At 42.1% G+C, this 20379-nt stretch overlaps 2 protein-coding genes across 6 annotated transcripts in view; one reads left to right on the top strand and one right to left on the bottom strand.

The window, feature by feature from the left end:
• The window catches only part of CD86 (CD86 molecule), a 162944-nt gene extending 148074 nt beyond the window's left edge, over nt 1–14870 (bottom strand). Inside the window, exon 1 of the mRNA XM_027845328.1 lies at nt 14624–14870. The gene's annotated coding sequence lies outside the window, so the exon portion shown is untranslated. The remainder of the gene's footprint in view (nt 1–14623) is intronic.
• Nucleotides 1–18148, top strand: part of ILDR1 (immunoglobulin like domain containing receptor 1) — a 66452-nt gene extending 48304 nt beyond the window's left edge. The window contains exons 6-9 of one of the 5 annotated variants that reach the window (XR_003567616.1): nt 8784–8915; nt 9159–9970; nt 16077–16202; nt 17450–18148. Coding sequence is in view for 3 of the 5 variants with exons in the window: in XM_027845323.1 (XP_027701124.1) it covers nt 8784–8915; nt 9159–9970; nt 17450–17491 (986 nt within the window). In the remaining 2 variants the exon portion in view is untranslated. The remainder of the gene's footprint in view (nt 1–8783; nt 8916–9158; nt 9971–16076; nt 16203–17449) is intronic. The other 4 variants (XR_003567617.1, XM_027845324.1, XM_027845323.1 and 1 more) reach the window with 4 other exon arrangements.
• The last annotated feature ends 2231 nt before the right edge of the window (nt 18149–20379 follow it).

Raw genomic sequence — 20379 nt, 5'->3', positions numbered from 1 at the left:
TTCTTTCTTTCTTTCTTTCTTTCTTTCTTTCTTTCTTTCTTTCTTTCCTTCCTTCCTTCCTTCCTTCCTTCCTTCCTTCCTTCCTTCCTTCCTTCCTTTTTTTTAAATCCTCCAGATTCTCTCCTATCATCATTTACTCCTCACAGGCTGAGAAGAGTTCACAGAATCCTAGAACCCTAGTGTGTCACATTTGGAAAGGGACCAGAATGACCATGGAGTTCAACCCTCCCATTTTACAAATGAGGAAACTAAGGCCCAGAGATCAATTTAAGTGAAAATAATGTTTAAACCTCAACACCATAAGAAAGGTGTCTGATTGCAGGATAATAAAGACAATTAGAGGTCTTCAAACCCAACTACTAATTTTATAGATGAGGGTGCTGAGGCCCAGAAAAATGAAGCAACTTGCCATGGGTCACACAGCTAGTAAGTGTCTACAGCAGGATTTGAACCCAGGTCTTCCTAACTTCAAGGCCATCAACTAACATTAAGCCATGCCGCTCTGCCTAGAGAACTATTTGTAGTGAGCTAGTTCTGTTGAGATGAATACAGATGATGGGGGATAAGAAGAGAAAGGGACGTGCTCCCTAAAATGGTTATAGGACTTTCAAAAATTATCAGAAGTGGGGGTGGCTCATGCTACAAATGGCCATGGTCAGGTTAGTAAGAACTAGGCTAACATGCCTGGCCCATGTCAAAGGAGCAATTAGCCTTTATGCAACTCATGTTAACAGGCCCATTATTCCTGAATCAATATAGACTATTGAGACAGAATATTTCTGAAAGCAACAGAGACAGGATCTGGATCTGTGATTTCTATGCTATAGGGAATTCCCAGACTAGGAAATTCCCTCCACTAATGCAGGTTAGTTCCTTCTCTGCAATGTTATAGATTTAGAGAGAGGGCCATCTTCATTCATCCTGATCTATATCTTGCCATTGAACCCAGATGGCTCCGGAGGAGAAAGTGAGGCTGGTGACTTTGCACAGACCTCCCTCACTTAAATCCAATTCACTTGCAAGTCATGGCATCATCTTCCTGATGCCATGGTCCTCTTCAAGAAAGAAGGACATACAACAAAACAACAATAGATTTGGAGAACTGACTGAGCCCCAAGCGCTGAATGACACTTGCCCAGTGTCCAGCATCTAGAATGTGTCAGATGTGGGACTCAAACCCAGTTCTTCCTGGTTCTGAGGCCAACTGTCTATCCACTCTACCACTTTGGCTCTTTGAGGCCATGCTGTTGCTCAGTCCTGTTCATTTATTCCTTCAGCAAACCCTTAATGAGCACCTACCTCCCAGAGTTGTTATAAGGATCAAATGAGATAGTGTTTATAAAGTGTTTAACATAGTGCCTGGCACATAGTAGGAGCTTAAATACATACTTATTCTCCTTTGTATAAGGTGCTATACTCAGCATTCTGGAGTACGGTGTATCAAAAGTGAATATGGCATGAATATATAAATTAGCTTGGGTAAAATTGCCATTTTTATTATATTGATTCCATAAATTAAAAAATTGAAAAAATAAATAAAATTTTATATATACATAAAAAAGTGAATATGTCATGGCTCCTGGCCTCAAGAAATATACAGTCTAGAAATAGAGATGACATATGCAAATAGATATAATATAGGGCAATATGTGGTAAGCTTACTATAGAAATTCAGAGAAATTAGAAATTTTCCTGGGAAAGCTTGGGGAAGGGGGCGTGGTGATCTAAGCTGAACCTTAAATGATGCATAGGATTTCAACAGGTAATGAATAAGGTGGGAGAAGGCATACTAATGAGAAAATCACACACACACACACACATTTATAACAGAATAAAATGTTTGTTAATGGAATACTGAGTATTCCATTTTGGCTAGTCTCAGATTCACGTAAAAGATAGAGGTAGATAAAGCAAGAAAAAGATCTTGGGCATGTGTAGAGTCTTGAAAGCCAGGATGAGGAGAATGGACTCCATTTAGTAAGCAATGGAGAACCAGTCAAAGTTTTTGAATAACATGGTAGCCAGATCAAAGAGGTACTAGATGAGGAACATTTATATGACACTTTAAGGCATTTCTCTCACAATCCTGCAAGATAGGTGGTAAAAATATCATCATTCTCAGTCTACAGGTGAAGAAACTGAGGGAGACAAGGGGCTTATGTAAGGTCATGCAGTAAATGTCTGAGGCCTGATTTGAACTGAGGTCTGTCTGACTCTAGGCCCAATGCTCTATCCACTGAACCACCTGGGTACCTCTTAAAAGAGAGATGGATTTGGGAACACAGGGAAGGGAAGGTCAATAGGATTTAAGATACGATTGGATGCTGTGGCAAGAAAGTTGAAGGTATCAAAGATGACTTTATGTTTTTAAGCTTGGTAATTGGAAACACGGTCAGGCTATTATTGTTATTATTGTTGTTGTTGTTATTGTTAGTATTATTTTAATAGGGAAAAGTAAGGAGGAGTAACTAGCCAGAGAAGAGGATGGTAGTGATGAATTCAGTTTTAGATTTGTTGTGCATGTAGTGCCTGTGTGACATATGGTAGATATCCCAATGGGATGCTGGAAATTTGATTAGGGAAGACATCATGGATGAAGATAGAGACTTGGGAGTCATAAATTGAAACTCTGAGATTGATGGCAAATATAGCTTACCAAGAGAGAAGCTGTAGAGAGAAGAAGACAGAGTCTTGGGAAATGATCTCATTTAGAGAAGAGGAACAAAGGTCATTGGGTGGAGAGTAGAAAACCCAGTAAAGGAGTAATTCAGTTCATCAATGAACATTTATTTAGCACCTACACATGCCAGGAACTGCCCTGGCTAGCACTAACTAAGCTTGGGGAGGTTCCCCCTCCCCAAGGATCCATCCAGGGAAGGATGGATACAAAGCCAAAAATGAAACAATCCTGTCCTCAAGGATGTTATGCTCTCAGAGGAAACAATGTCTACACATGAAAGTAATATGTGTACAAAGTAAATACAAAGTTGGGGGCGGGGTCCCTAACAGCTAGGAAAGATCGGGAAAAGGCCTTATGTAAGAGGAATAGGAGTTTTAAAGGTAGCTAAGGTTCAAAGAGAAGGAGTGCATTCCGAGCAGGAGCTATAGCCATCAAAACCCTATATATGTTATTGTTTGAGGCAATGTGTTCTAATGGATAGTGTACTGGCCTTTGAGTCAAAAGGATCAGGGTCCCAAGGTCACCTCTGAGCCGGGCAAGTCATTAAACATCCCTGGAACTCGGTTTCCTTACTTGTAAAATGAGGGTGGAGTCCAAGGTTGCAACAGGAGGGGGATAAGAAGTTTGGCCAGAATGGTGGTGGTTTGGGGTGATTGTTTTTTGTGAACCTGGTTGCCTCTGCAGGGAATAGTTCTGAGAGCTTGTTCTCGTAAGGCCAGTTGAGTTTATCTTCAGTGCTTTTCCACTGTCTTTTCAGGGCACTGGGGCTGCCCGAGAGGATACACCCCTACCTTCTATTTATAGCCATTGTTCTCATTTTCCCAAGATACTGGCAGGGGATTACTTCCATAATAAGTGTTCTGCTATTAATAGCTGAAGATGATTTCATGTGTTTCACCTTTGAGGGGAAAGTTTCACAGTTAAGGGGGCTTTCAATGCATTAGCCAAAATCCATGGTGGGAAGCCCAGTCACAGTGTCAGGGCTACAGAAGACATTTCTTGACGAGACTTGTCAATTCATATGAGTCAGTGGTTGCCTACGCCATCCACATGTCAACCTGACTCTTAAGTATAGATCTGAGTGTTACATGTTACTGAGCAAATAAGGAAGTATTCTCTACTCCAGAATGGATGCTATGTTTAAGACTTCCTTCCCTTTTGTTATACCCTTGACTACTGTGATTTGTGCTCCTGAGTAAGCAGAGGTACGCAGGATTCTCTATAATGGATTGAAATATAGTTATAATGGAGGGAGAATGGCATTCATCACATGAGGACATGCAAGGAGGACTATAGTCTGATATAGCGGAAAGAGCACTGGACTTAGAACCCTTGGCTTCTAATCCTACCTGTGCTATTACTAATTGTGTGGCCTTAGACAAATCACTTAACCACTCTGGACTTCAGTTTCCCCATCTGTAAAATGGGAAGGGAAGGGGGCAGTGAACTAGTTAAATTAAGGTTCCTTCCAGCTCTAAGTCCAAGGAGCCATTGGATTTTATTGAGCCGAGGGAGTGATGTGGGCTCTAGATAGCTCTGTCTGGCAGCTGTGTGGAGGATGGGTTTGTGAGGGAAGAGAATTGAGTCAGGGAAACCTAATTGGAAGCTATTGCAAGAGTCCAGGTGAGAGGTGAGGAGGACCTGAACTCAGGAGGTGGTGAAGTGAGCAGGGGAAAAGGAATGAATATGAGAGACTTTGTGCAGGTAGCATTGGCAAAGTTGAGGATGACTTTGAAATTGCAAACCCAAATGATTGGAAGGATGGTGGTGCCATTAATTAAAAAGAACAGCAACTAAGATAATCTTACGGCAAGGGAAGAGGAAGAAGGGATTATGTAGAGCATGAAATGCTATAGAGAAGCAAAGAGGTCAGAACTAAGAAGAGATCATAGAAGGTCATTAGTGATGTAGGCAGAAGCCCGATTTCAAGGAATAAGGCATGAGTAGGAGGTGAGGAAGTTGAGGCAGTAAGTAGAGATGACTCTTTTGAGCAATTTCACTGTGAAAAAGGAGTGAAATCATTGGGTCTTTTGGAGTGGGAGGAATAAGGCAAGACCTGTTTTTTAAGATAGGAAAAAATCTTACTATGTTTGTAGGCAGAGGAGAAGATAGTGGAAGGAAACTGTTAGACTAAGGAAAGGAGAGATAATTAATGGAACTGAAGTCCAGGTGCTAGACTGGTCAACACTCCAGGCTTTCAAGTCAACAGGGATGATAGCAGGAGACAGGATGAAGTCATTGAGGAGGATTGGGAGTATGTCTTCGAGGGCAGCAGACTTAATGATGATGGAAATCAAAAGAAGACATGGTGAGGGGTGATAACAGAGCAATGATTTGAAAGTCTGGGTTGGGATATCCAAAGTAGCCCCTTTGTGAAGAGGAAAACCTAAATTTAGCATTAACTCCTCTAAAATGTAGGGGAATCTAATAAGTCTTTCACATAGTCAGATCTACCATTTTCTCTTATGTGATTTTTGTCTTCTATTAGACAGTGGAGAGTAGAGATAAGAGTAAGCCTTCTGCCAAAGGGTGGTAATGCTGCACTAGCACCTACCTACCCCGGGAATGAAAGTGGTGTAGAAATTATGGCCAAGGATGATGTGAATGAACACGATGATATTGTTAAAGAGTTGAGACAAACTCAATGAATAAGGATAACTTTTATTATAAGATACTGGGGGCTTATTGAAGCTTTGTAACTTCTCCCTATGCCTATCATTGTTATTTTCCACTTTGTTTCCCACTGTGTTAGCAGTAAAAACCCTAGGAAGCCAGAAAAGGGATTGTGTCATTGTTCTGTGGGCTAGAACGTAGGGGAGAAATTGTGAGATATTCCATTCTGCAGTGGGGATGGGAGAAGGGGAGAAACCTCAGAATGGAAACCATGGGTGATATTAGCTAAAAAACGAAGTGGCAAACTAGTCCTTAGGGCCTAGGGATAGAAAAACCAAGAACAAGGGAATAAAGGGGCAGGGGGGTTATACCAGGGGAAACCTTTATGCCTGACAAAGCAGAATCAGTGACCAAATAGTATTCTTGTAAGGTCTCTGAGGGGACCCATACCTTAATTATTTTTTCTTTCTTTTTTAAATACATTTTTGGAAATAAATTTTAAATTTTTATGAGATCTTTTGTTTTTACATTACCTAGATTTTCCCCATATATCCTACCTTCTCCCTCCACGGAACAAGGATTTTTAAAGAAAAAAAATTAAAAAGGAAGAAGAAAAAAATGAGCAAAACTGATCAATACACCAGAAAGATCTGACATATGCAATGTTTCACACCTGTGAAACCTGCCCCTCCCCCACACCTCTGCAAAGGAATGAGGGAAGTGTCATCTTAGATCTTCCCCAGTACTAAGTACATAGTAGATTCTTAATAAATATTTGATGGATAACTCAATGATATGATAGAAAAAAAGCACATGATTTAAAATCAGACGAGCTTGGTTCAGATCCTGTCCCCAACCCTTACTAGTTAAGTGAATTGCCCAAGGTCATCCAATTTTTCTGAGCTTCAGTTTTCTGATCTATAAAAATGAAAATAATAATTACAGTAACTATTTCATGAGACTGTTGTGAAGAAGGGGCTTTGTAAGCTGTACAGTGTTATGCAAATATGATTTGTAGTTACTATGAATTGATCCTGACCTCTCCTTGCTTATGATTGAGCAGAGAAAACGTGTCCTCCATTGAAAGAGCTATGAGGGAAGTAGCATCTCAGAGGAAAGTTAGATTCCAGTTAAAGGTAGGGGTAGAGGGAGAAACCACTTGTGAAAAAGGTCTATAATATGGGGGAGGTTGCTCATAATATAACACGAAACAATCAACAATCAACAAAACTAGCCAATTTAGCAATAATGGGAGCCTGGGAAAGGGTAGATGGAGTTGGGTAGAAATGAGAGTGAAGGAGGAGGCAGCTGAGTCAGTAGGTGGATTAGAGTGATGAGGACAGCAGGAGGTTGGAGGCATCCTAAAGGTGCCTATCAGTGCTAATGAAGAGGAAATACTGATTAGGCAGAGAGCTGTTACTGGACAAGGATGGAGGATCGAGCATGCTCAGTGTTATATGAATGGGGTGTTGATGCAGCAGTAGGAGCCCCTGCCAGCATGTTCCCTGGGCACCCGGGCGCTCTTCAGAGTTTGCCTGTAGCTCACTCCCAGGCTTTTGAGCACAGGATACTTCTGGGGCTACTGTTGTGCTACTCTCTGTATTCTAGATTTATAGGCCTTCAATTTATTTCCCATGGAAGCAGCATTTTATACCCCATATTGCTTGGTCCCACTCACACTGTCCATCCTGGATAGCTCTTTCCCCAGACCCTCCTCTTGTTGTTTTGTTCAGTTGTTTTCAGTCCAAATCTTCATGACCCATCTGGGGTTTTCTTGGCAAAGATACTGGAGTGTTTGCCATTTCTTTCTCTGGCTCATTTTACAGATGAGGAAACTGAGGTAAACAGGGTGAAGTGACTTGCCCAGGGTCACGCAGCTAATAAGTGTCTGAGGCCTTCATAACTCCAACCCAACACTGTCTGCATTGCCCCACCTAGTACTTTACTCTTCTGGTGTAGGTAACAAATGCTGGGGATGCAAAAGTTTTTAAGTGCAAGGTAAGGAGCTCTAGGGCTGTAAAGTCAATGTTGAAGACTTTGGGAATGTCCTTTTCAAGGGGCCCAGACAGTTTCACTTTGAAACATACAAGTACCTTTTGCGCGTGCAAGGGACAGGTGTGCTACTTTGTAAGATGTACCTCCCTCAAAACAGAGACCTGGCCAGAGAAAGCTGAAGGTTTAGCAAAGAATTCCTCCATATGCAAGTATCTATTTTGATGGATGAGCTGTGTGCAGTGTGTCTCTTGTCACTTGAGAACGTAAGTTCTTAAAGGTCAGAGTGGAATTTTCTAGGGTAGGTAGGTGGTGGGGCCTGTCCACTACCTTCCTGCTTTTGCCCTTGATTAGGACTGGTATTTCCCTTCCTTCCTCTTCCTGCCAGATTCCAGTCACTGAAGAAAGCCCCTGTAGTGAGTAGTCTGGGTGAAAGAACTGGGGATTTTTAGCCTAGAGAAGGAAAGATGAGGTAGGGGTTGTAAGGGGAAAAGACAAAAAATTCTCCAAGTCTTTGAAGGGTTGTCATGTGAAAGAAGGATTCTACTTATTCTGCTTGACCACAGCAAGCAGAGTTAGGAACAGTGAATTAGAGCTGCAGAGATAGCTTTGGGCTTTATATAAGGAAATCTAATTAGAGTTGTCTGCCTCCCAAGGGAATGAGTTCCCCTACACTTGGAGGCTGCAAGTCCACTTCTTAAGGATGACTTCCAAGTTGCCTTCCAACCCTTGAGATGCCATGAATGGGGAGAAGGGCAGAAAGCTACTGCCTGAATCCCTCATGAGCACCAAGTACCCCCTTGACTACCTCCCACACTCAGTGCTCATCTACCTGGGAGGGAGCAGAGGACACGTTGCTATAGAACTATATACTTCCTTCTGCCCTACCAGGCTTCCTGGCCTGTATCCTTAATAACTTGCTGTGTTTGTGCCTTCTATTTCTGGCTAGTGATTGGATGCCATCTTGGTCAGTTGCCAAAATTTATTTGCATGCTTGATAAAATACATGCTGTGTCACCTTGGGGGAAAGCAGTGGTCACATTTTTAAAGCTAATGATTTTTGTTCTCTATGAAAACCTCTTTGAAGAATCTATGTTTCAGGGTTGATGGAAGTCCAGGTCTTAGCTGGCATTTACAGAGTCCTTCCAAACCTCCTATTCACTGAAAACATGGCATATCAGATGTGGAGGAGAGGCTGGTTTTTGGAAAAGGTGGCTAATACCAATTCACATTTAGGTAGTTTTAGAGTTATGGAGCATTTCCTTCAAAACCAACCCAGTGGAATAGGTGGTATAATTTCCATTTTGCAGATGAGAAAACTGAAGCTGAGGGGTTATGGCTCACCTAGCTAACCAGTGGAAGAGGTGGGTCTTAAACCCAGTGTCTCTTACTCCAAACCCAATGCTGTTTCCCCTCGTACCACATTGCCTTCTGGTCTCATAAGGGGTTGAGAAACTATACAGAGTGAAGGTAATCATTTCTCCTTCTCCCCCTGCAGCCCTGGCCCGGCACCGGTATATGAAGCAGGCTCGGGCACTAATCCCCCAGATGATGGAAAAACCCCTCTACTGGGGAGCTGACAGGAGCTCCCAGGTTTCATCTTACCAAATGAACCCGCTGCTGCAGCGAGGTAAACCCTACCAAAGAAATCTAGGAGGGCTGAGGGTAAGAACACGGGCTGTGTGGGGTCTTTGGGAAAAGGACGATGTGGATTTCTATGGCTCAGGGAGAAGAAGCATAGACCAAACAATTAGTTTGAAAATCAAATAAAGAAGGTGTTCCAGGGGACTTTCTGGTACCCCTATGAGCCAGGGATATCAATTTATCTTAAGACTTGTCATAAAGTAACATTGTCATTTCTCTTTGTGTTTAGATTTTTCCCCACCGGCCAGCTTCCCTCAGATGCCAGCGCCCCCAACACCAGCTCACCCCCCTGCTGCCAATGGAGTGCTAGAGTACTTAGAGAAGGAACTACAGAAACTCAACCCTGCCCAGTGCCCCCCACCAGACCACAAAGCAAGAATTGGTCGTCACTGCAGCATGCTGTCCTCCCTGGGCTCAGAAATAGTGGAACGCAGGATTATCCACCTTCCCCCCTTGGTCAGAGACTTTCCCTCCTCCCAGAGGACCAGTGAATCATCTCACCAGCAGTTTTCCAGGCAACCTTGGGCTCTGGAGGAAATGAGAGAGGAGAGAAGACAGAATCATTACTCTGATTTCCGTCGAGGGTCCTTGGAACCGTGGCCAAAGCCCAAAGCCTCAGAGCATAAGGGTCGTGAGAACTATGAGAGTGGGAGACATTGGCACTCTAGGGAGGAAGTCTCACCCAAGTCCAGGCCATACTCTGATAGCCTGAGTGATGATGGGTCCTATTCCCGGGAGACGCACTGGCGCCTCGACCGCTCAACACAACGGAGACGCTCTCCAGGGAGGCGCCATCGGCCAGGCCAAAGGGAGAGAGCCTTCAGGCACCGCAGCCACCGACATCGAAGCTATTCCCCGCCATCCTGCCACAGCTCTTGGAGTTCAGAAGAAGAGAAGGAGCAGCAGTATAATCAAAGCTGGAAATTCCACCGTCCTCCTCAACCCCCAAGCTGGACAGAAGAGAAGCCACCAAGCTACCGCTCTCTAGATGTCATTCCAGGCAAGAATGTCAGGAAAAAAGGGAATGTGGAAAGGCGTTCGGTGAGCCTGGGGAATTACTTGCTGTGATGGTAGGGCATGGAAAGAGAAGACCCATTAATCTGGCATAGTCTCGTTGTATTTGGCAGCCATTAAGCAGTGATGTCTCCTAGGCAAGGGGTGACCAACCCTAGACAGGTTTTACAAAGTGTCCAGGCAGCCAGAGAGTAAGCATTTATTAAATACTTACTTTATGCCAGACTTTATGCTAAGCAGTGGAGATCCAAAACAAAAATGAAATTCTAATACCTACCCTCAAAAAGCTTACATTCTTCTAGCAGAAAACAACTCTCTTAGGAGAGAGTGAGTTTGACAGACCTAGTTTTAGAAAGGGCAGCATCCCCAGGTGAGTGTAAAGAAAGCAAAAGTCTTGGATTTAAGAAAACCATGTAAGCATCACTTTCCTCCTATGGAAGATGGGGCAAATTAATTATGGTGATACCTCAAATGAAATAATATACATGAAACACCTAAAAGCAGTATTTGAATGACACCGACTAAATCCAAAGCATTATCAGAGCTACTGTGTCCTTTCTGACATCTGGCTTGCTGATTATGGCTCCCAAACTCGGAGATCATGGGACTCAGAGCTAGAGGAGGCCTTAGCAATCATCTCCTCCAACTTTCTCAGTTTACAATGGAGGAAATCCCTCTGCTTCGAGAAGATGGTGTCAATGATTTGTATAGAACATAAGCCCCCTACTCCCTACCCAAATGTTCAGAAACTAGGAAAAGGTCAGGCCTGCTTCGGGGAGAGAGCAACAAGAAAGCCAATGGTATGCGTTGCCGTGGTGGACGTTGAAGCAACCACTAGGAAACACCAGTGAGTGCCACTTTTTCCCATGACACCAAGCTCAGAGTGGTCTGTGGAGGGCCTCTGGATAACCCCACTAGGAGTTTCTGGCTACCCCTATGGCATTATTATCTTGAGATAATAATGGGCCTGTCCATGCCCTTAAGATGTAAGGACTACCTCAAATCTTTGGGTCTGGCCTCACGTGGCTTTGTCTTCTTATGGGGTGGTGGGTAGAAAGGGTGATTCTCTTCTTGACTGACAGATGTTATAGGAAACACTCAGGGGGTGAAGTGGTTTTGAGGGTTTCCCTGAGGGAAAGTAGAAACATAGTTTGAATATCTCAGAAGTCTCTCAAAATTCCCTGGTGAGGAACATCGTGGGTAATGGAACTAGTCTCAAAGTGTCCTAAAATTGTAATACTGGCCTGAACCAAATATGTACATCTTATGTGACTCTAGGCCAGGGAAGGTCTGCTTAAGACCTTCCTAGAAGTTTTTGGGGGTTCAGATCAGAAATGCTTCTTGAGATGGCAGGCTGTTTTTTAATCGGGCAATCACCTGATCTCTGCCATGACTGCTCTGTGGCCCACTTAACAGTTTTTAACATAACATGGGCCTCCCTAAAAGGTATAGTAGAATAAGGGAGAGGCCCAGCAGGCCATGCATAGGAAACACATGTATATATAATGCCAAACTAAGTTTTGGGAACTGGAGCCACAGGTGGTTAGGTGGTACAGTGGATAGAGTTCTGGGCTTAGAATTCAGTAAAACCTGAGTTCAAATTCACCTCAGAAACTTTCTAGCAGTGTGACCTGGGCAAGTCTTCTATCTGGGCCTCACTTTCCTCATCTATAAAAGCAAGAGAAATGGCCTTCATGGCCTCTCAGGTCGTTTTCAGCTCTCAGGTTGTGATCAAATGGGTTTGTGAGACCAATAGGCATAACAAGGGAAAGGGAAGAAAATAAGCATTAATATAGCCCCTGCTATGTGCCGGGCACTATGCTAAGTGCTCTAAAATACTATTGTATTTGATCCTTACAACAATCCTGCAAGGTAGTTGTTGTTATTATCCCCGTTTTACAGCTAAGGAAACTAAAACAAAGAGGAGTTAAATGATTTGCCCAGGGTGACACAGCTAGTAAGCATCTGAGGCTGAATTTGAACTCATGTCTTTCTGACTCTAGTCCCCAGCACTGTATCCACTGCACCATTTAGCTGCCTTGGGTCATCTTTTACACTAGCTAGTACAGTGACTTTCACCACTTGGTTTAAGACTTATGACGTTGGTTTCATTTCTTGCCACTAGGTGGCAAACAAAAAGGACATAGTTGAGCCTAACCCTTAGATTTTCATTGGACTGGATTTCTTGGAGAATCATAGATCGGTAGAACTAAAGTCACCTTGGGATCCACTAGCCCAATTCTCTCATTTTGCAGAGGGGGAGAATGAGGCCAAGTAAAATTATTGAAAGAACTTGGTCAGAATCCCAGTCTAACTCCACCTACCAGGGCCTGTACTGTTACCAGTTACTATGATACAATAATGTCACTTTACCTAGTGCGACATTTTGAAAGGTTTGAGAGACATGGTTTCTAGGTAATTCAATCACTTTATTAATAAGGTCAGCATGTTATTACTACAAGGATGATCATTTGGCCGTCTTAGACCAAAGACCCCTAAAGGTAGTGGGGATCACAGTTTATATCCCCTTCGAAGAGGAGGTGTTCCCATGTTTCTGAGGGGCGCCTACTCAACTTTGATTGGTTAATCAAATGGGAGATGGGCTATCTTGGAGCATGTGGCTTAGGTCACTCAAATCTTGGTCAAAGAGACATCAATTCACATATCACTTATCTTGATAATAGGGAGAATCAACATTTCCCTCTCCCTCTCCCCCCCCACACCTGTCTGAGCAAACATAATGAGCAGAAATACACCCATAAGCCCAAATTTAGAATTTCTTTTATTGTCTGATTAGATTTTGGCCTGGGTAAATCTCTAGGAGAAATTTCCCACACTGTTTGGTTTCTGGATGAGGAAGTAGGAAAGACGAAAAACCTTGGTCCTAATACAATAATTAGTTATTAAATAGAAGAGAGAAATATTCATCTTTTACACTAGCTAGTACAGTGACTTTCACCACTTGGTTTAAGACTTATGACAGTTTCATTTTTTGCCACTAGATGGTGACTTTTGATAACTTGTAACTTTAAAATTTCCCCACGGTGGGGAAAAAATCAGTTTCAAAACTTAAAAGGAACTTATGAGATCTTTTAGTACAACTCGGCAGTCTCTCCTTAAAGCATCATTTATGTTAAATCACAACATCTCTCGGGGACCTCATATCTTGCCAAGGTGGCTCATTCTTCTTTGGTCCTCCTCTTTCAAGTTATCCTTTACCTCAATCCAAAATCTGCATCTCTGAAGCTTCCACCCAATTATTCCTGGTTCTGTCTTTGGGGCCCAAGAAAAATGAGTCTGATATTTCTTACACACAACAAACTGTATGACCTTAAGCAAGGCCCTTCTTTCTCAACCTCATTTTCCTCATCCAGAAAATGAAGGAGTTGGATAAAATAACTGCTGAGGTCACTTCCAGCTCTAAATCCATGGTTTTTTGACTGCTTGAAGATAGCTATCATGTTGTCAATCCTCTTACCTCCTGCTTCATGCAGGCTAGACATCCCCATTGCCCACTAACCTGTCCACATTCTCTCTATCAATCCAAATATGGCACAGCTTTGGGCCTCTTGCCGTCCTGACCACACTCCTTAGATGTAGCCTTCCATTCCTAAGATGTGAATACCACAACTGAACACAGTACCCTAGAGTAGTCTGATCATAGCAGAAAAGAAAGTGCCTGTCCCTTGACTCCTTCTGGACACTCTGCTATTGATACAGCCTAAGACTGCACTTAGAAGCCCCATGATACAGTGAACTGGCTTTGAGTCGGGAAGACCTGGGTTCAAGACCAGCCTCCAAGATATATTAACTGTGTGGCCTTGGGCAAGTCACTTACCTTCTCAGTGACTAGGCAGCTCTCTGAGAGTAAAAATAGCAAAATAGTTTCTTAGTATACATCCAGACCCAAGACTGAAAGATTGGATTAGCTTTTTTTTTTGTTGTTGTTGTTGTTCAGTTGTGTCCAACTCTTCATGACCCCATTTGGGGTTTTCTTGGCGAAGATACTAGAGTGGTTTGCCATTTCCTTCTCCAGCTCATTTTACAGATGAGGAAACTGAGGCAAACGGGGAATTGACTTGCCCAAGGTCACACAGCTAATACGTATCTGAGGCCAGATTTGAACTCAGGAAGATGAATCTTTCTGACTCCTCTATTACTCCACCATCTAACTGTCCCATTAAAGCATTAGGTTTACTGGCCAACATGTCACACTTACTAAAATCTCTAGGTATTTTTCACAGAAACTGTTGCCTCACAGTTTCCTCACAGTTGCCTCACACATACACCTCAATGTTGAAGACATGCAGCTGTTGCCTACTATAATTCACAATCTCAAACTTTATCTCATGTAAGACACCACCAGAATAACTACCCCAAAGGACTGGCAAACGGCCTCCCCCCACTGTCCATTCACACCTTTATATAGCCTGGCCTTACAGAGAAATTAGAGGTGGTATGTCTTGAACTTCTTTCTATAAAATTTTCTGCTACTAACCTATAACTTTATAATAAGTTCTTAGTAAAAACCATTACAGAATGACATAAACAACCATTTACAAAACAATAATTCAAAGCAACATCTAATTAGCAAAACAGAAACAGAAACCTGGTGTACCTAAACACTTTCATACCTACATGCCTGATGTTCTCTTAGAAATAAATCCAGTAGTAACTCACAGTTGTAAGGTCGAAAGGTCCAGCTTGTCTGAGCACCCCCATGCTTGGTGACCATCAAGAAAATCTGCTCTCTTTCTTGGCAGCCTTATCCTGCGCTTAGCTGTAGTATGTCATTAGTCAGTTTTGCAGATTAGACCATGCATACTCTTTCTGGTAGAAAACAAAGGTAGTTTCAATCTCTCTCAGCCACAACTAACCATCAACTCTTAATGAAGCACAAATGATTTTTATCTCTTTTCCACTTGACTTTTTAGTCCAATCAGTGAGCTTTTTAGATACAAGCCGGATACCAATCTTTTTTCTAACAAAATTGATTTCTTGGGCAAGTTGGGACTTGTATGAACAAGCCCTAAATAAAATTCTGTGGCCCTCCTTGACTTCCTTCCCCTTTTTTCTTGGTGGTACAATACATGATACCTCAACTAAGGACTGTGTGTTGAGCAAAAAAGTAAAAACCAAGACCTGTAACTATCAGATGTTTGAGAGTGCATTGTTGAGAGGAGAAGCGATGATAGAATTCATAGGACCATAGGTTTCGAACTGAAATTGGCCATTAAGAGTTTAATTGTTCATAAGGTCCAATCCTTTCATTTTATAGATTAGGAAATTGAAGCCAAGAGAGGCAACAGGATCACATAGCTAGCAGGTATTTGAGGCAGAATTTGAACTCAGTGCTTCCTATCTCCAAGTTCAGTGCCCTATCCACTAAACCATTTTGTCTCCATTATAATAGAGTTTTTCCTAGGTGGCCATTCTTGCTACAATACAGAGGTAGCATATCCATGAATGAAATCCATTCAAGCCACACAAACTACTAGGAAACATTTACTGAGCACTTGCTCTGAACACAACATTGTTAGGCCTTCTTGTGGGATAGAGAAATATAAAAGGTCTCTGCCCTTAAGAACTTGGGGAGATGGTGATCCCATGTAGAACAGTGAACAACGAACAAAACCACATTGGCTAATCCCATGTTAAATCCTGAAGTAAAGAATTAAGCGATTTGAGGTCATTTAGAATAGTTGGAGTTTTCTTGGAGGCTGTGGCCTTAGGCCCTTAGACAGGGATTCTTTTTTTTTTTTTTGGTGAGGCGATGGGGTTAAGTGACTTGCCTAGGGTCACACAGCTAGCGTCAAGTTTCTAAGGCCAGATTTGAACTCAGGTCATATCATCCTGACTCCAGGGCTAGTGCTCTATCCACTGTACCACCTAACTGCCCCATTAGACAGAGGTTCTTGGCCCAAGGTCCTTGAAGCGTGTGTGTGTGTGCATGCATGTATACATATATACACATATATACTTATGCATATATATGTGTGTATAAAATATGTTATGCATATAATTATATATTGTATCTATGATATAACATAATTTATATTAAAATATGCTATATTTCAATGTAATTGACTTCCTTCATAATCCTATGTGTTTTGTTTTATTCATTTAAAAATAGTATTCAGAAAAGAGGTCCTCACCAAACTGCCAAAAGGGCCTGTGACCCAACAGACGTTATAGACCCCTGGCCTACAAGAAATGCAGGATTTGGATGGGCAGAGAGGAAGGAAAGAAGGCATTTCAGGTTAGGAAGAATAGCATGAGAAGACTGAAGGAAGATCTGAGTGTCATGTATGGGGCGGTGGGGGGAGAAGAACTGGATTCTAGATTGAGCAATTAGGCTCAAATCTTGTATGGCCCTGGGCTGGTCATTTAGCTTGTCTTGTCCTAATTTCTTCATCCATAAAATAAAGGGATTGTATCAGATGACCTCTAAAGTCCCTTTTAACTCTAACTCTGTGATGTAAAGATGTCCCTCCAGTAATCTAGACCAGAGGCATCAAACTCATTGCTGGCAAAACTCCCAAAGAGTGATTGTTGCTATTTGAATTGGACTTACTGCATTCAGTCATGTCTGACTCTTTGTAAACCTATGGACCACTGCACTCTAGGCCCTTCTGTCCTTTACTATCTCCTGAAGTCTGTCCAAGTTCATGTTTGCTGCTTCCATAACACTACCTATCCATCTTATCCTCTGCCTTCTCCTTCTCCTTATGCCTTCTGTCCCAATATTGGGGTGTTTTCCAATGAGTTCTTTCTTCTCATGATGCGGCCAAGAATTTAAGCTTCAGCATTTGACCTTCCAATGAATAGTCTGAATTAATTTCTTTAAGTATTGACTGATTTGATCTCCTTGCTATCCAAGGAACTCTCAAAAGTCTGCTCCTGCACCACAATTCAAAAGCATCAATTCTGCGGTGCTCAGCTTTCCTTATAGTCCAGCTCTCACAGCCATACATTGCTATTGGAGAAACCATAGTTTTGACTATATGGACCTTTGATCACCATCAGTGAGGTGACGTCTTTGCTTTTTAACATACTGTCTAGATTTTTGGGCGCCACTGATCTAAACCATAGACCCTAATTTTGAACCATGCACTGACTCTTCAGTTTTGTTTTGGTTTTTTTTTTTGTAAAATTTATATAAAGTTCTAGTCCATAGCAATCATTTATGATCTGTAGTTCTGAAGGGGCTGGTTATATATTTTCTGCCCCTGGGAGTAATAATGCTTTATATGAAGAAACAGAAACAATGAGCAGCTACTGTGTGTAAATCATGATGTTAGGAGGTGTTTGGAGCAAAGGAGAGTCAGGGAGCAAAGGAAGAAAGGAGGGATGAGGGAGACAGAGAGAAGAAATGAACATAGTCTCTGCCCTCAAAGAGCTTCCTGTCTAGTAGGTGCTTAATACATATTGGTTGAGTAGGATTAAATTGAATATTGCCCTCATAGTTTGTGATTAATTCTTTTCTGTTTCCTTCTCCCTTTCTAGGAGAGAGAAAGCTCCCATAGTGGAAGGAGTGTCATCATCTAATACCTAGAATCTCCTTCTTGACTGTTCTATCATGATGGACAACAATTAATTTTCTGACTCAGAAGCCCTGGCGAATCTGAATGTGTGCTTCTGGATTGGACCTCAGGAACCAAGCTGAAGTGGCATGATGGTGTGAGACTACTACATTTGACCTTTGACTTCTCCTTTCATTCATTTAACAAGCAGTTGTTAAGTGTCTACTATGTGCCGGCTACTGTTCTAGGCACTGAGAATACAAAGGCAAAATCAGCCAATCAACAAGCATTTATTAAACGCCTACTATGCTTTATAAGTGCAGACCTAGGAAGTGGGGTTACAAAGACAGACAATAATGAGGATATGGGTCCGACCAAGAACTGAGTTTCATGAGTCTCCGACTCAGTTGAATGTATCAGAAGCATGGGTTAATCTCAGTTAGAACTCAGGAAGCTTGATGAAGCAATTGAACACCCAAGAGGAACAAGAGAGATGGCCTGTGTGTGCCTCCATGTATACAGCAGCTCTAAGGGATAGTTATAAGGGGAGTATTTTGTTAAAACTTAGTCTCCACCTGTTTCATCCCTAGATTTATAACCTCATGGCTCAGTTCTTTCTGTTTTAGGATCACATCAGTTTAAAGGTATTGTTCAAGGGAAAATAAAAGACTCTTATGGTTTGGTTTGGTTTTGCTTTCCTTGCCTTTTTTCATATCTGTGTATAACTGTCTTCATCAGCTAGCATTTATTAAGGTCTTGCTACATACTCCAGGCACTGTGCTAAGTGCTCAGGATAGAATGACAAAAATATAAAGTCTCTGCCTTCGGAGAGACTTAATTCTCTCCAAGGATACAATATGCACATATGTAACATTTGAGCATGGGGAACGTATACAAAATGGATATAAGGTCATTCGGGGAAGGGATGCACGAGCAGCTGGGGGAACCAGGAAAGGCTTCCTGTAGAAGGTGATCCCTGAGATCTAAAGGAAACCAGGGATTCCAAGAATCAAAGGTAAGGAGGGAGTGCATTCCAGGCTGAGTTCGTTCTGTTTAGTGCACAGGCCTGATGATGGGAGATGAAGTAGCTTATATGTGGAACAGGGAGTAAGCTAGTATCACTGGACTGAAGAAGAATGGAGTAAAGTGTAAGAAGGGGCCAAGCTGTGAAGAGCTTTAAATGTCAAACATATTCTAGGAAAAAATAACTTGACAGCTGTGTGGAGGATAGTTTGGAATGGGAAGAGATATGAGGCAGGGAGATCAAATAGAAAACTATTGCAATAGTCCAGGCAAGAGGTGATGAAGGTTTGAACTAGGGAGAGGAGGGAATATCTGCAACAGATGTTGTGGAGGTAGAAATGATGACATTTGGCAATTGATTAGATATGTGGAGTGGGGAAAGTGAGTAGAACCAGCACTATAGGTGAACAATAAACCTGGGCTTAGCATCCAATCCAATCCAATAAACATTTAAATACCTACTATGGGGCAGCTAGGTGGCATAGTGGATAGAGTGTTGCCTTAGAGTCAGGAAGACTCCTCTTACCAGCTGTATGACCATACACAAGTCACAACCCTGTCTGCCTCAGTTTCTTCATCTGTAAAATGAGCTGGTGAAAGAAATGGCAAACTAGTCCAGTATCTTTGCCAAGAAAACCCCAAATGGGGCCATGAAGAGTTGGACACAACTAAACACCAACTCAGCAACAACAACAAAATGCCTACTATGAGCTAGGCACCATATGAAGTGTTGGACCTGTGATATGATAATGAAATAAATGCTAAAGGTAGAATGGTCTTTGAAGTTAAGGTTGAGATCCTTAAGTGTCCTATTTGTCCTATGTCTGGATCAGATGTTGAATGTGGAGGTCATTGGGTCATAGATTTTATGCTAAAAGAGATCTGAGAAGTCATCTAATTCAACCTTCTCATTTTACAGATGAGGAAACCAAGGCCCCCAGAGGTTAGGACTTACCCAAGGTCATACAAGAAGAAGTTGGTAGATCTGAAATTTGAACCCAGGTGCTCTGACTCCAAGTACTGGCACCATGCTGCCTCATGATAAAAGATATTTTCTTTTTACATGCAATTTTTCAAGTATATCTATTGCATTACCTTCTGTTCTACTCAGATGGAATTTGCTCCTTGGTTGTCATGGAAGGTATAAAAAGATAACTAAGTTAACTATCCCAAGTGATTTTGTTGTTCAGTTGTGTCTGGCTATTCCTGACCCCATTTGGGGCTTTCTTGAGAAAGATATTGGAGTGGTTTGCCATTTCCTTCTTCAGTTCATTTTTCAGATGAGGAAACTGAGGCAAACAGGGTTAAGTTACTTGCCCAGGGTCACACAGCTAGGAAGTGTCTGAGGCTGGATTTGAACTCGTGAAGATGAGTCTTCTTGATTCCAAGCCCAGTGCTAAATCCACTGTGCCACTTAGCTGCCATCCCAAGTAAACTTTAGTCAAAAATATTATAGTGTCTACACTGTTCTTCATTATGATGAAAAGCAGTTAAACAGTTATCGATGCAAGCAGAGTGTGCTAGACATCATTAAAACCAAATTAAACTCACAATAATGGTAATAATAGGTAACATTGATATCAAGGTTTACAAAGTGCTTTACAAATATTATCTTATTTGATCCTTACAACAGCCTTGGAAGGTAAGTGCTATTATTATCATCCTCACTTTTTCAGATGGGGAAACTGAGATAAATAGATGTTAAATGACTAGCCCAGAATCACAGAGCTAGTAGGTATCTGAGACTGGATTTGATTTTGAGTCTTTCTGACTCCAGGTCCAGCACTCTATCCACTGTGCTACTTGGCTTCTGGCTCCTTCCTACTGTCTACAAACATGTCCATGTCTCACCCATCCTTAAAAAACCCTCATTTGATCCATCCATTCCTG

This window comes from Vombatus ursinus, unplaced genomic scaffold, assembly GCF_900497805.2.
Source record: "Vombatus ursinus unplaced genomic scaffold, bare-nosed wombat genome assembly UNPS02014959.1, whole genome shotgun sequence".
Taxonomy (NCBI): Eukaryota; Metazoa; Chordata; class Mammalia; order Diprotodontia; family Vombatidae; genus Vombatus; species Vombatus ursinus.
The sequence above is the reverse complement of the archived record's forward strand: the minus strand, read 5'-3'. Positions and strand labels throughout refer to the sequence as shown.